Here is a 14117-nt window from a genome sequence, read left to right on the forward strand (position 1 = left end):
AAATCCCCAGCGGGCGCGGTTTAGCACTGGTTTTCACAAACTTGGACCAGGTGTACCAGCATAGGTGGGGTCCTCCCAGACCATCGGAGACCCCCAGGTGGTCGGGCTCTGGGCAGGGCAGTACCCTGGCACCCTAATGCCACCCAGGCACCATGGCACTGCCAGCCTGGCAATTCCAGGTGCCATGGTGCCCAGGTGGCATTTTGCCTATGCTGGGTATTGGGCCCGGGGGTGCCCTGCCCTTATGAGATGGGCTGTGGGGGGCTCAAAGATCCCTAATTGGTAAGTTGGAGGGATGGGCCTGGAGGCTGTGGTGGGGGTCCAGAGATCGATGACACCCTGATCTCTTCCTGCACTGGTGAGCTGAGCTCGTTAGTCCAGGGAATGAGCACTCTGTGGGACTCTTTGTCGCAGAAGGCTGTGGAGGCCAAATCACAGAGTGTCTTTGAGACAGAGATCGATAGGTTCTTGATTAATAAGGGGATCAGGGGTTATGGGGAGAAGGCAGGAGAATGGGGATGAGAAAATAACAGCCATGATTGAATGGTGGAGCAGACTCGATGGGCCGAGTGGCCTAATTCTGCTCCTATGTTTTATGGTCTTACAGAACAGTGGTTCATATAGAAGGAGGATTTATTAAAACAGCTAAATATTCACCAATAATTTCAGCGACGTCCCAGTTTGTTGAACAGGATTAATACCTACAGTTGTACAGAATATGATAAAATAAAGAGCAATGGCTTCACTGTGAGAATTCCCTTAACTTGAGATAGGAATCAGGAACCTGTCCATCCAAAATGAAACAAAACAAATAGAAAAAGTAGGAAAGAATTTCTGTGGCGTGAGTTGTATCCGGAAATTCGCAGTTACTTTGAGAAATAAATCGAATTAAAAAGCAAACTGAATACAGCTGTTAAAGAGATGATTTGTCACTATTGCCTGACTGGGGGGGGGGGGGGGGGGGGTTTGCAAAGTAGACACAACATCAATAACGCTGGAATTGCAAACTGCTGTGGACTTGGCTCGAATAAATTCGGCTTTGAGGGAAATTGTGATTCTGAGAGTGTAATCAGTAAGAAAGTGCAGCTGGATTTATTTAGAATGTTTCCTTCCCTCAAACTGGGACAGAACTTCCCTCACCATCCAAAATATTCCATTGCAAAAGAAAGGCAAAGAGCTGTCTTAGCAAATCAAAGGTGGCAAGTCAGGAACTGGCAAACGTGATTATATTAAAAGAAACTTAAAGAGATCCTACATTTAATCTTCGAAAAATCACAACACAGTGCGCCTGGTTCTGGTCACCACACTTTAGGAAGGATGTGAGGGTACCTGAGAGGATGCAAAGGAGATATACCAGAATGGTTTCGGGGCGGTACAGTGGTTAGCACTGCTGCATCACAGCTCCAGGGTCCCTGGTTCGATTCCCCGCTGGGTCACTGTGTGGAGTTTGCACTTTCTCCCCGTGTCTGCGTGGGTTTCCTCCGGGTGCTCCGGCTTCCTCCACAGTCCAAAGATGTGCAGGTTAGGTGGGGTTAAGGGGATGGGTGGGGGGTCCTCAGTATGGTTCTCTTTCAGACGGTCAATGCAACTCGATGAGTCGAATAGCCTACATTGTAGGGATTCTATAGATTCTGTTCTATGAATGGGGATTTTGGTTCCAAGATTAGGGTTGGAGAAGCTGGGCCTGTTCTCCTTCGAGTGAAGGAGATTGAGGGGAGATTTGATGAAGGGGAACAAGATTGTGACAGGTTTAGATAAACAACAAAAAGCTGTCCCCGTTAGCCAATGGCACAAGGACTCGGAGACACAGATTTGGGTAAGAGATGAAAGGGGAATGGGACATGTTTTACACAGAGATTGACCTGAAACTGACTGTTGACGATGATGGTGGGAGCGGAGATGGTCACTGATTTCAAAGGGAAACTGGATGGGCATTTCAAGGGAATAAACTTTGAAACTGATAGGAATTACTTTTTATTTCAATGAACCATGTAATCTAGCTGCAGTTACCAAGGAGATTGGAAACCTGGAACAGGTTTCTCCACTGAAACTGTGTTCACGCTGGGGATCAATACAGATTTTCAAAAGTGGGATTGTTAGATTGCTGATGGGAAAGGGGAGTAAGGAGTATGGACCCGAGGCAGTTCGATAGATTTAAGGTACAGATCAGGCGTGATCGAACTGAACAGCAGAATAAGCTCGAGGGGCTGGATAATCTCCCCTTGTTCTAATGCTTCTTGCTGAATTATTTTAAAATGAGGTTTCAGAATAGAACTTCCTTCACATTGTTCAAGAAAACTTTTCCGTAAAAACAGAAAAGAAGTTTGAGTAATTTTATGACGGGGGGGGGGGGGGTTTGTACAAAAGGTTAATTGTTTGATGAAACCCAGCTCTGAGCAAGGTGAGTACCTGTTGTTGGTTTTCATTTCTTCCAGCTGCTCTGCCTGTTGTATGTACCAGTCCTCCAACTCTTTCTTAGCCTTCTCTCTCCATTCGAGTTCTGTCTCACGGGAGTTGGCATCTGAGAAGTTCAAAGGAAAGAACACGAGTGACTGGGATGAGGGGCTCGATTCTCCCAAAACATTTGTGGCGGGTTTTTGAGGGAGTTTCCCGCTGGCTCTGCAGGCGAGTTTCCCGCCGCGATTCAATGTCACTTAGTTACGTTTTTCAGCCCCGAGGAGCCCACACTTTGGGCGGATTCTCCAGCCCCGCTCGCCCAGTAACCGGAGAATTCTGCCCCATTCTCCAGCCCCGGCCGGGATTCTCCCCTGCCCGGCGGGGCAGGGGGTCCCGGCGGGATGGAGTGGCGTGAACCTCTCCGGCATCGGGCTGCCCCAAAGGTGCGGATTTCTCCGCACATTTAGGGGTCAAGCCCTCACCGTGAGGGGCTAGGCCCGCGCCGCAGTGGTTAGCGTGCCGCCGACTGGCGGGAAAGGCCTTTGGCGCCACGCCAGTCGGGGCAGAAAGGACTTTGGCGGGCGGCGGAAGTCCGCGCATGCGCGGGAGCGTCAGCGGCTGCTGACGTCATCCCCGCGCATGCGCAGGCGTGGGGTCACCTACGCGTCGGCCATCGCAGAGACCTACACGGCCAATGCAGAGTAAAAGAGTGCCCCCACGGCACAGGCCCGCCCGCGGATTGGTGGGCCCCGATTGCGGGCCAGGCCACCGTGGGGGCACCCCCCAGGGCCAGATCACCCCGCGCACCCCCCAGGACCCCGGAGGCTGCCCGTGCCGCCTTGTCCCGCCGTTCAAAAGGTGGTTTAATCCACACTGGTGGGCCAGGAATTCCAGCAGTGGGACTTCGGCCCATCGCAGGCCAGAGAATCGATGGGGGTGGGCCCGCCGACCGGCGCGGTGCGATTCCAGCCCCCGCCGACCGGCGCGGTGCGATTCCAGCCCCCGCCGACCGGCGTGGCGCGTTCCCCTGCCGGATCTCTGGTGGCGGAGACTTCGGGACAAGGCGGGGGCGGGGTTCACACCAGCCCCCGGCGATTCTCCGCTCCGGCAGGGGGTCGGTGAATCCCGCCCCTGACATCAGAGAGTGAACACTGTTCAACTCTGCCAGGAGAAAGACTGGACAAATCAGGAGCTACAAAGAGGCAGACTTCCTAGAGAACCAGTTACAGTCCAGATAACCAGGGAATTGGGACAGAGGGAATGTCTTAAGACAGCTGAAGTTAAGAGACTATAAGACCAAGGTATCGTTCAATGAAGAGTAACTAAAGAGTTCTGAGTTAAAGAGACAAATTCGGTAACCAGGTTTAAAGTGAGTCAGCAGACGTCAAGAGTAAATCAAAAGTTTGAAACAATTTTAATCGAGTTTGGGATCGAGAGTTGAAGTGATTGTGAACAGTTTGTACAGAGGGGAAGACAAAGACATTTTAAAGGGGTGGTGTAAAACCTGGACTGGATTTGCTGTTAAAAGTGGAGCAGAAACTTTGTTTAAAAGAGTCATTTGGAACACCTGGACTGGATTTTAGAATGTAAACCGCTAATGGAAAGCATTATTGTGAAAGAAGACTTTATAGCGTGTTTTTGGGAGTGGAGTTTGGAAACTCTCCTGTAACAATCATCTGCAGGGATTCTGAGGAGAAATCTAAAGACATTCACATGGGGATCAGTGCAGAGTATGTGAACTTAACCAGAGCCGATCTGTGAATTTAAAGGGACTTTGTGTTAGGGAGACCATTGTAGCTTAAGATGTATTTCGTAATCCGTATTAATCTTAAAATCTGTGTGTACTGTTTAAGCTTAGGGGGAGTAAAGGAGTATTATATCAAATAACATTTTTCTTGTTGAAATTAATTAGCGGTCCTGACTCTGCTCCTCCAGACTCTGCTCCTCCAGACTCTGCTCCTCCAGACTCTGCTCCTCCAGACTCTGCTCCTCCAGACTCTGCTCCTCCAGACTCTGCTCCTCCAGATTTTACAAAACAAAAGTAACGGTTTCCATTCTGGGATTTAGGGTTCCATTCTGGGATCTTCCCACCCAGCTGTAACATCAACTGGGATCATACAAATGTTGGCTATAAGCATGGATTGATTGCACAAACACTGGTGGGGCTGCAGTGCTTTGTAAAGGTCACTGTTGTCCTTTGTCCGCTTTGGAAACGGGAACTATGTCAAGGCTCCCGTTCTAGTTCAGGAGTTGTCAGATAAGGTGCAGTGAATCCTCCTGCACAATGGAAAGGAGTCACAGTTAACAGAGTCCAGGGGAGTTGCGGACCTCATAATGTGCAGTCAGAGATAGGAGGCAGTGGGCCATGCAGAACAATCACTGGAAGCACAATGTACCCCAGCTGCAGGGAGGGGCAAGGGGTGTGTGCTCCACAGGGAAAGAGCACAGCTTGGTGTGCAGGGCTGTCTTACAGTCAATGTCTGGGGCTTGGCAGGATCTGGGCTCAGCTGCAGAGGGAATGGTGATGGTCACAGGAGACATCTGCAACCTGTAGACAGGAACACACAACCGGTCAGGTGGGCGGGGGCGGTGAAGGCTTCATGGGGAGGGTAGATGACGGTGATGCAGCCGAACCAGGTCCAGGCGGGACACGGGCGCTTCGCAGGTTTGGGTTGAGGGTGAGGGGTGCATATGTCAATGTCCATCACAATAACAGGACAGGATCCAGTACTGGTGGAGGGGTCTGGGCAATAACAGGTGCCATCTCTATGCTTCCTCATCCCTGGTATTATCCTAGTAAATATCCTCTGCACTTTCCAAGGCCTTTTTTCCCTCCCTAGCATGTGATCCCAAGAATAGGACACAATATTCCAGCTGAGTTAGTGATGTAGAGAAGTTCAACATCATGGGCAAAATTCTCCGTAATCGGCGCGATGTCCGCCGACCGGCGCCAAAAACGGCGCAAATCAGTCCGGCATCGCGCCGCCCCAAAGGTGCGGAAATCTCCCCATCTTTGGGGGCCGAGCCCTAACCTCGAGGGGCTAGGCCCGCGCCAGACTTATTTCTGCTCTGCCAGCTGGCGGGAACGGCCTTTGGTGCCCCGCCAGCTGGCGCGGAAATGACATTGCCGGGTGCGCATGCGTGGGAGCATCAGCGGCCGCTCACGGCACCCCGCGCATGCGCAGTGGAGGGATGGTGGAGACCGTGGCGAAGGCGGAAGGAAAGGAGTGCCCCCATGGCACAGGCCCGCCCGCGGATCAGTGGGCCTTGATCGCGGGCCAGGCCACCGTGGGGGCCCCCCCCCAGGGCCAGATCACCCCGCGCCCCCCCCCCCCCAGGACCCCGGAGCCCGCCCACGCCGCCTTGTCCCGCCGGTAAGAGAGGTGGTTTAATCCACGCCGGTGGGACAGGCATTCCAGCAGCGGGACTTCGACCCATCCAGGCCGGAGAATCGCCGGGGGGGGGCCCGCCAACCGGCGCGGCGCGATTCCGGCCCCCGCCGAAACTCCGGTGCCGGCGAATTCGGCAACCGGCGGGGGCGGGATTCACACCAGCGCCCGGCGATTCTCTGACCCGGCGGGGGGGTGGGAGAATCTCGCCCCATTTAATTGCACTGGAGTGCTGAATGTGGGTGCATTAGAGTGTTAAATTGAGAGTTTGGTGAATGAGGAATATTAAGGGTTTATTTTTATCTAATATCTAGTCTTTCTTTTATTTTGGTAAATTAACTTAAAAGTTGCTGTTTGGGTTAGACAAAGTGCGGGAAGGGAGCTGGGAGTTTACAGAGAGTGCAGCTGACTGGGAATGGAGTCGGAAAGCGGAGTTCCAGTTGGTCCACAGGGCAGCTACATTCTGGAAGGTAAGAGTTGTTTGTTTTGGGTTTAAAAAAATATATATATTTTTGTGTTTGTTTTGTTTCTTGCGGGCAGCAAGCTATCTTTGTATCATTTTGCAGAATCACCAATTTTAGAGGGTTCACTTGGGAGAGTAGCAGCAGTTTATATATATATATATTTTTGTTTTTTAAAGGGCCTAACTGGTGTTTAATCTTTCCTTTTTTCCCCCCTTTAAATCTCTGAGAATTCAGCTCAGAGGGGATGGAGGCTAGGCCAGTTGCATGCTCCTCCTGTAGGATGTGGGTGGTGAGGGACACCACCGGTGTCCCCGCTGACTACACCTGTGGGAAGTGCACCCAACTCCAGCTCCTCAGAGACCACGGGCGAAATTCTCCCCAAACGGCGCGATGTCCGCCGACTGTCGTCCAAAACGGCGCCAATCAGATGGGCATCGCGCCGCCCCAAAGGTGCGGAATGCTCCGCATCTTTGGGGGCCGAGCCCCAACATTGAGGGGCTAGGCCGGCGCCGGAGGGATTTCCGCCCCGCCAGCTGGCGGAAACGGCGTTTGTTGCCCCGCCAGCTGGCGCAGAAATGACATCTCCGGGTGGCGCATGCGCGGGAGCGTCAGCGGCCGCTGACAGTTTCCCGCGCATGCGCAGTGGGGAGAGTCTCTTCCGCCTCCACCATGGTGGAGACCATGGCGGAGGCGGAAGGGAAAGAGTGCCCCCACGGCACAGGCCCGCCCACGGATCGTTGGGCCCCGATCACGGGCCAGGCCACCGTGGGGGCCCCGCGCCCCCCCCCCCAGGACCCCGGAGCCCGCCCACGGCGCCTTGTCCCGCCGGTAAATAGGTACTCTAATTTACGCCAGCGGGACAGAATTTCTCGGCGGGACTTCGGCCCATCCGGGCCTGAGAATCGAGCGGGGGGAGGCCCGCCAACCGGCGCGGCCCGACTCCCGCCCCCGCCGAATATCCGGTACCGGAGACTTCGGCAACCAGCGGGGGCGGGATTCACGGCGGCCAACGGCCATTCTCCGACCCGCTGGGGGGTCGGAGAATGACGGCCCACGTTAGGGAACTGGAGCTGGAGCAACTTCAGATCATCCGGGAGGCAGAGGGGGTGATAGAGAAGAGTTACAGGGAGGTAACCACACCCAAGGTACAGGACAAGAGTAGCTGGGTTACAGTCAGGGGAAGGAAAACGAACGGGCTGACAGCGCAGGGATCCCTCGTGGCCGTTCCCCTTCAAAACAAGTATACCGTTTTGGATGCTGTTGGGGGGGGTGACCTACCGGGGGAAGGCCCTAGCGGCCAGGTCTCTGGCACTGAGCCTGGCTCTGGGGCTCAGAAGAGAAGGGGGGAGAATAGAAAAGCAATAGTGATAGGAGACTCAATGGTTAGGGGAATGGATAGGAGATTCTGTGGTCGCGAATGAGACTCCCGGAAGGTATGTTGCCTCCCGGGTGCCAGGGATGTGTCGGATCAAGTCTACAGGATTCTTAAGGGGAGGGGGAGCAACCAGAAATCGTGGTGCAATAGGCACCAACGACATAGCTAAGAAAAGGGATGAGGATCTAAAAAGTGATTTTAGGGAGCTAGGTTGGAAGCTAAAGAGCAGGGCAAGCAGAGTAGTAATCTCAGGATTGCTACTGGTGCCACGTGCAAGTGAGGCAAGGAACAGAGAGCGAGTGAACACGTGGCTACAGGGCTGGTGCAGGAGGGAAGGCTTCAGATATGTGGATCATTGGGATATCTTCTGGGGAAGGTGGGACCTGTACATGAAGGACGGGTTGCACCTAAACTGGAGGGGCACCAATATCCTGGGTGGGAGGTTTGCTCGAGCTCTTCAGGAGGGTTTAAACTAGTTTGGCAGGGGGGTGGGAACCAGAGCTATGGATCAGAGGACAGGGTAGCTGTTGAACAGGCAGAAATAGTCTGCAGCGAGTCTGTGAGGAAGGATAGACAGTTGATAGGGCAAAGTTGCACTCAGTGGAATGGGTTAAAGTGTGTCTGTTTCAATGCAAGGAGTGTCAGGAATAGGGGAGATGAACTTGGAGCATGGATCAGTACTTGGAACTACGATGTTGTGGCCATTATGGAGACATGGATTTCAGATGTTTTCAGAAGAATAGGGAGGGAGGTAAAAGAGGAGGGGGAGTGGCACTGTTAATTAGAGAGTGCATCACAGCTGCAGAAAAGGAGGTAGTTGATGTTAAGTAATGGGTTAAGAGACATTAGTTGTCTCATTTATGCTAAGTATCCAATAATTGACATTGATTATGTAAAGGGGCTTCAGGTGGCCTTTGTGTCAGGTGATGTGAAGATAGAATTTTGTGCAGAGTCTGTTAAAGTGGAATAAATATGTTTGCAAAAGGCGCAGAACCTTTGACTCTTTATACAACAGCAGCTAAACGTCTAACAGTCGAGGAGGGTTTGTCCACTGAGTCAGAATGGGTGGAAGTCAGAAACTAGAAAGGAGCAGTCACTTTAATCGGGAGTTTTCTATAGACCCCCAATAGCAGCAGAGAGATAGAGGAACAGATTGGGCGGCAGATCTTGGAAAAGTGCAGAAGTAACAGAGTTGTTGTCATGGGTGACTCCAACTTCCCTAATATTGACTGGAACCTCCTTAGTGCAAATGGTTTGGATGGAGCAGATTTTGTCAGGTGTGTACAGGAAGGATTCCTGACTCAATATGGCCGACGAGGGGGGAGGCCATATTGGACTTAGTGCTCAGCAACGAACCAGGCCAGGTGTCAGATGTCGCGGTGGGAGAGCATTTCGGTGACAGTGACCACAACTCCTTGACCTTTACCATAGTCATGGAGAGGGATAGGAACAGACAGTATGGGAAGGTATTTAATTGGGGGAGGGGAAATTATACTGCTATTAGACAGGAGCTGAGAAGCATAAAGTGGGAACAATTGTTCTTGGGGAAATGCAGAACAGTAATGTGGGGGTTGTTTAAGGAGCACTTGCTGCGCGTGCTGGATAGTTTTGTCCCACTGAGACAAGGAAGGAATGGTCAGGTGAAGGAGCCGTGGATGACAAGAGAAATGGAGCTTCTAGTCAAGAGGAAGAAGGAAGTTTACGTAAGGTTGAGGAAGCAAGGATCTGGCACGGCTTTAGGGGGTTACAAGGTAGCCAGGAAGGAACTTAAAATGGACTTAGGAGAGCTAGAAGGAGGCATGAAAAAGCCCTGGTGGGAAGGATGAGGGAAAACCCCAAGGCGTTCTACACTTGTGTGAGAAATAAGAGGATGATCAGAGTGAGAGTCGGGCCGATCAGGGATAGTGGAGGGAACTTGTGCCCAGAGTCTGAGGAGATGGGGGAGGCCCTAAATGAATACTTTGCTGCAGTATTCACTAGAGAGAGGGACCTTGTTGCCCATGAGAACAGTGTGAACCAGGTTACTAGACTCAAACAGGTTGATATTAAGCAGGAGGATGTGCTGGAAATTTTGAAAAGCATCAGGATAGATAAGTCCCCTGGGCCTGACACGATACACCCAAAGTTACTACGGGAAGCGAGGGAGGATGTCAGAGGTCGGTTCTTCACAGAGTGGTGGGTGTGTGGAATGCACGGCCAACGGAGGTGGTGAGTCAGAGTCATTCGGAACATTTAAGCGACTCTGGGACAGGCACATGGACAGCAGTAAATTGAAGGGGTGTAGGTTAGGTTGAACTTAGATTATGATAAATGGTTGGTACAACATCGTAGGCCGAAGGGCCTATACTGTGCTGTACCGTTCTATGTTCTATGTTCTATTTCCACGAAGCCTCCATTTATAAATCCAGGCCTGTTTAACACCTTCTCAATTTGTCTTTCCACCTTCAGAGATTTGTGTGTGTCAGCCCCTAGCGTGTCTGTCCTGCACTCTCACAAATGTAACACTTTATATTGTCTCTCTTCATTCTTCTCTTCAAAATGAATCATTTCACACTTTTCTGTGTTAAATTTCACCTGCCATCTGTCTGTCCATTTCACCCGTGATTTGGAAGTAATTTACCAGTTGATTATTGATTCCTTACCCAACTCCGCCAAATGTTTTATTTGCTCTTCTCTCCATTTGCGAATACTCTCTGGTTCTTGCTGTAACTGATCTGCTTGTGAAATAGCTGAATATGCATCAGCATCGATCTCCTGTCAAAAGAGGAATTTTAAAAATGTATCAGTTGATCTCAACATTATTTAATTATGCTAATTAGCAAAACCCAGCTCCATAATTCCCAGACTTGGGAAGCAGTGGGATGTTATTGGGCCAGAATCTAACGGATCTGAGACTGGGGATTCTCCATTGGCCGAAGCCGAAATCGCAAAACGCGATTGGGCGGAGAATAGATTCCGATGGCAAAATTGCGGCGGGCTCCGATTTGACGCCAAATTGCAATTCTCCGTCACCTTGATAGCGACGTCAATGTGGAGCGGAACTCTGCGGAACCAGGGACCAAGGGGGTGCGCAGCAGGCTGGCTGCCTTGCAGGCCACAGTAATGGTGGTCCTTGACTAGACACCGCCCTAGTCCCATGGGGGGGTCACCGTGGCCACTCGGTCTGTTCCCCCCCCCGCCCCCGGCCCTGACAGGGCCCCCCCCAACCCCAGTGATCCCCGCCAGTGTCCAGCCTGGCAGCCCACGGTCCCTCCTCTCGCTCTCCTATCTCCTCTCTCTCTCTCTCATCAGCCATGACACCAGATTCACAATTTTTAAAAGCACAAGCGACAGGAACTCAGCCCATCGGAAGCGGAGAATCGCGGAGGCCCCGGGTCAGAACTGCTAATGATATGCAAACGGTGTTTACCGTACATGCATTCCAGAACACGTTGACGCGCTATCGAGATGATGGAGAATTGCGATTTGGTGTCAAATCACTGCCCACCACGAATTTGGAGTCACAGCCAATTCTCCGCCCATTGCATTTCCCGATTCGGTGTTGGCTAAAGGAGAATCCCGCCCCCTGTATCCACAGGGGCAGAAACCCTCCAGACACTCAATGCACACAGCTGTGACTGTCAATAGCAGGAGTCTAACCTCGAGCATCTGGATGTAGTGCTGCAAGAACTTCAATGATCTGACACAAGTGGTCAAGGTTGCTGAAGGTGTCTTCAAGTCACATCCGACCAAACAGTCGATTAACCTCAGTCACTGCGCAAATCAGCACACTCCACTCACACAAATCAGCACACTCCACTCGCACAAATCAGCACACTCCACTCACACAAATCACGTTCTAATCGCCATGGAGATGAGAGTTTTGAGCATTATCAGAATGGTCAATGCTGAGGTTGTGATCAGTGATGGGCTGATTGACGATGACAGCATCTTCATCTGGCAATTCTCCTTCTCACTTCTTCACTTCCTCCTCTGCCCACACACTCTTCTGTCAGTCCGTGTAAACCTGCACCTCGCACCTTCCCCGTCCACAACCCGACCTTAACACCACACATCCTGCCGCAGGTTTGCAGCACTTTCTCCTTTCAGATATTCAAGAAATGTTACTGAGCCAAACTGAAGAGGAAGAGCAAGAAGACCGAGGGAATCAAACACGCTGTCACTTCATTTCATATTCGCTGCCTCCAGCTCTAAAACTGACACTGTGCTTTAGAGGATAGTTTGCACCAATGGGACCACACTGCCCCAATGCCATATGGAGAGGTGGCACCTTGAGGACGAGTGGCTTTGATGGGCTGTAATGTGACAGCCGTTTTGAAGGTAGCAGTTGCCAGGAGCAAGGTAGCCAGGTTCGGGGTGAACTTTCCGTAATAACGGACGAGCCCCAGGAGCGACTTCAGCTCAGTCGTGTTCTCGGGTGCCGGAGCTCCCTTGATGGCTGGACTTTATCCTCCACCGGACACATTATAGCCCATCAAAGCCACTCGTCCTCACATGTGCCATCTCGCCTTATGAGGAAAGCTAATGGCACGCTGGCCTTCACAGAGAGGATTGGAGTATCGGAGTAGGGATGTCTTGCTGCAGGTATACAGGGCCTTGGTGAGGCCACACCTTGCTGCAGTTATACAGGGCCTTGGCGAGGCCACACCTTGAGTATTGTGGCAGTTCTGGTCTCCTAGTTTGAGGAGGGACATTCTTGCTGTTGAGGGTGTCCAGCGAAGGTTCACCAGACTAATTCCCGGGATGGCAGGACTGACAGATGAAGAAAGACTGGGTCGACTGGGCTTGTACTCACTGGAGTTTAGAAGAATGAGAGGGGATCTCATAGAAACATATAGGGAGCGATTCTCCGAGCCCCGCGCCGGGCCAGAGAATTGCCGCGACCGCGCCACGATGCCGGCGCGCGATTCTCCGAGGTGCGGAGAATCGGAGTCATTTGCGCCGGCGCCGTTCACCTCTGGTCGCTGCCGGCGGGAACTCTGCAGGATCGCTCGGGAGGGCGGCCTGTGGGGGGGGGGGGGGCTCCTTCACCGGGGGGGGGGGGCCTCCGATGGGCTCTGGCCCGCGATCGGGGCCCACACATCGGCGAGCTGGCCTCTTCCTCCGCCCCCGGGCCTACTTCCTGGCGCGGTCGGCCCCTGACCACCGACCCCATGTTGGGTCAGGGCCGGCGCGCGGAAGAAGTCTCCCGCGCATGCGCAGGTTGGCGCAAACCGCTCCAGTGCCGTGCTGGATAGGTCGTACCCGGGCCCTGTTCGCGCCGTCGTGAAACAGGACGGCATCCATGACAGCGCGAATACTTGGCCGCCATATCGGAGAATCGCCCCCATAAAATCCTGATGGGATGGAGAGGCTAGATGCGGGAAGAATGTTCCCGATGTTGGGAATGTCCAGAACTCAGGACCACAACCTAAGAATAAGGGGTCAGCCAATCAGGACTGAGATGAGGAAGAGCTTCTTCTCTCAGAGAGTTGTGACCGTGTGGGATTCTCTCCCACAGAAAGCTGCTGGGGCCGGTTCACTGGATATCTTCAAGAGGCAGCTGGACGTGGCCCTTGCGGCTAAAGGGATCGAGGGCTATGGAGAGAAAGCGGGAGTGGGACACTGAATTTGCATGATCAGCCATGATCATATTGAATGGTGATGCAGGCTCAAAGGGCCGAATGGCCTCCTCGTGCTCCTATTTTCTGTGTTTCTATGATACCAAGGACCGACCAGCAACGTACACTGCAGAAACATTAACCATTATTGGGACCATGGTGACATCGGTTACGGGGAGGGGGAGCAGCTGATTGGGCGGGCACGGTAGGGTCTCGGGTTTGGCTGGGAAGGAACTACCATTATGGATTGACTCGAAATAGTCGTAAATTAGAAAAGTGGAATATTTTAAAAATTAAATTTAGGGTACCCAATTCATTTTTTTTTCCAATTCAGGGGCGACTTAGCGTGGCCAATCCATCTACCCTGCACATTTTTGGGCTGTGGGGGCGAAACTCACGCAGACACGTGGAGAATGTGCAAACTCCACACGGACAGTGACCCAGAGCTGGGATTGAACCTGGGACCTCGGCGCCGTGAGGCAGCAGTGCTAACCACTGCGCCACCGTGCTGCCTGAAAAGTGTAATATTACGGGTTAACTGAGAAGCAGCAGTGATGGGTAAAGATCAGAGCCAGCATAACAATGTGACAAGTAAATATAATAATTAATACAAGGCTAAGGAGGCCGTAGTAGAACTGGACAAGGAGATTAAGTTAAGGTAAGTGGAGTATCTTTTAAGACGAAGTAATTAGAAAAGTTAGTAAGTAAGACAAAGTGCATCAAAGTTTAACACATGGCAGGTACGATCAGCTGAGTGGTATGTGTGATCTGTGATATGTGGGAAGTCATGGACCATACTGGCATCCCAGTTGACCATATGTGCAGGAACTTCTCCCAAGCAGAAACGTGGGGCGGGATTCTCCCCTACCCGGCGGGGCGGCGTTCCGCCAGG

At 52.2% G+C, this 14117-nt stretch overlaps 1 protein-coding gene across 3 annotated transcripts in view; it reads right to left on the bottom strand.

The window, feature by feature from the left end:
- LOC140408245 (clathrin light chain A-like) overlaps positions 1-14117 on the bottom strand; it is a 117328-nt gene that overhangs the window by 56722 nt on the left and 46489 nt on the right. For all 3 annotated transcript variants that reach the window (XM_072495185.1, XM_072495187.1, XM_072495188.1), the window contains exons 3-4: positions 10268-10379; positions 2410-2521 (exon numbers count right to left, since the gene is read on the bottom strand). In XM_072495185.1, the coding sequence (XP_072351286.1) occupies positions 2410-2521; positions 10268-10379 (224 nt within the window). The remainder of the gene's footprint in view (positions 1-2409; positions 2522-10267; positions 10380-14117) is intronic.

Source organism: Scyliorhinus torazame, chromosome 3, assembly GCF_047496885.1.
Source record: "Scyliorhinus torazame isolate Kashiwa2021f chromosome 3, sScyTor2.1, whole genome shotgun sequence".
Taxonomy (NCBI): domain Eukaryota; kingdom Metazoa; phylum Chordata; class Chondrichthyes; order Carcharhiniformes; family Scyliorhinidae; genus Scyliorhinus; species Scyliorhinus torazame.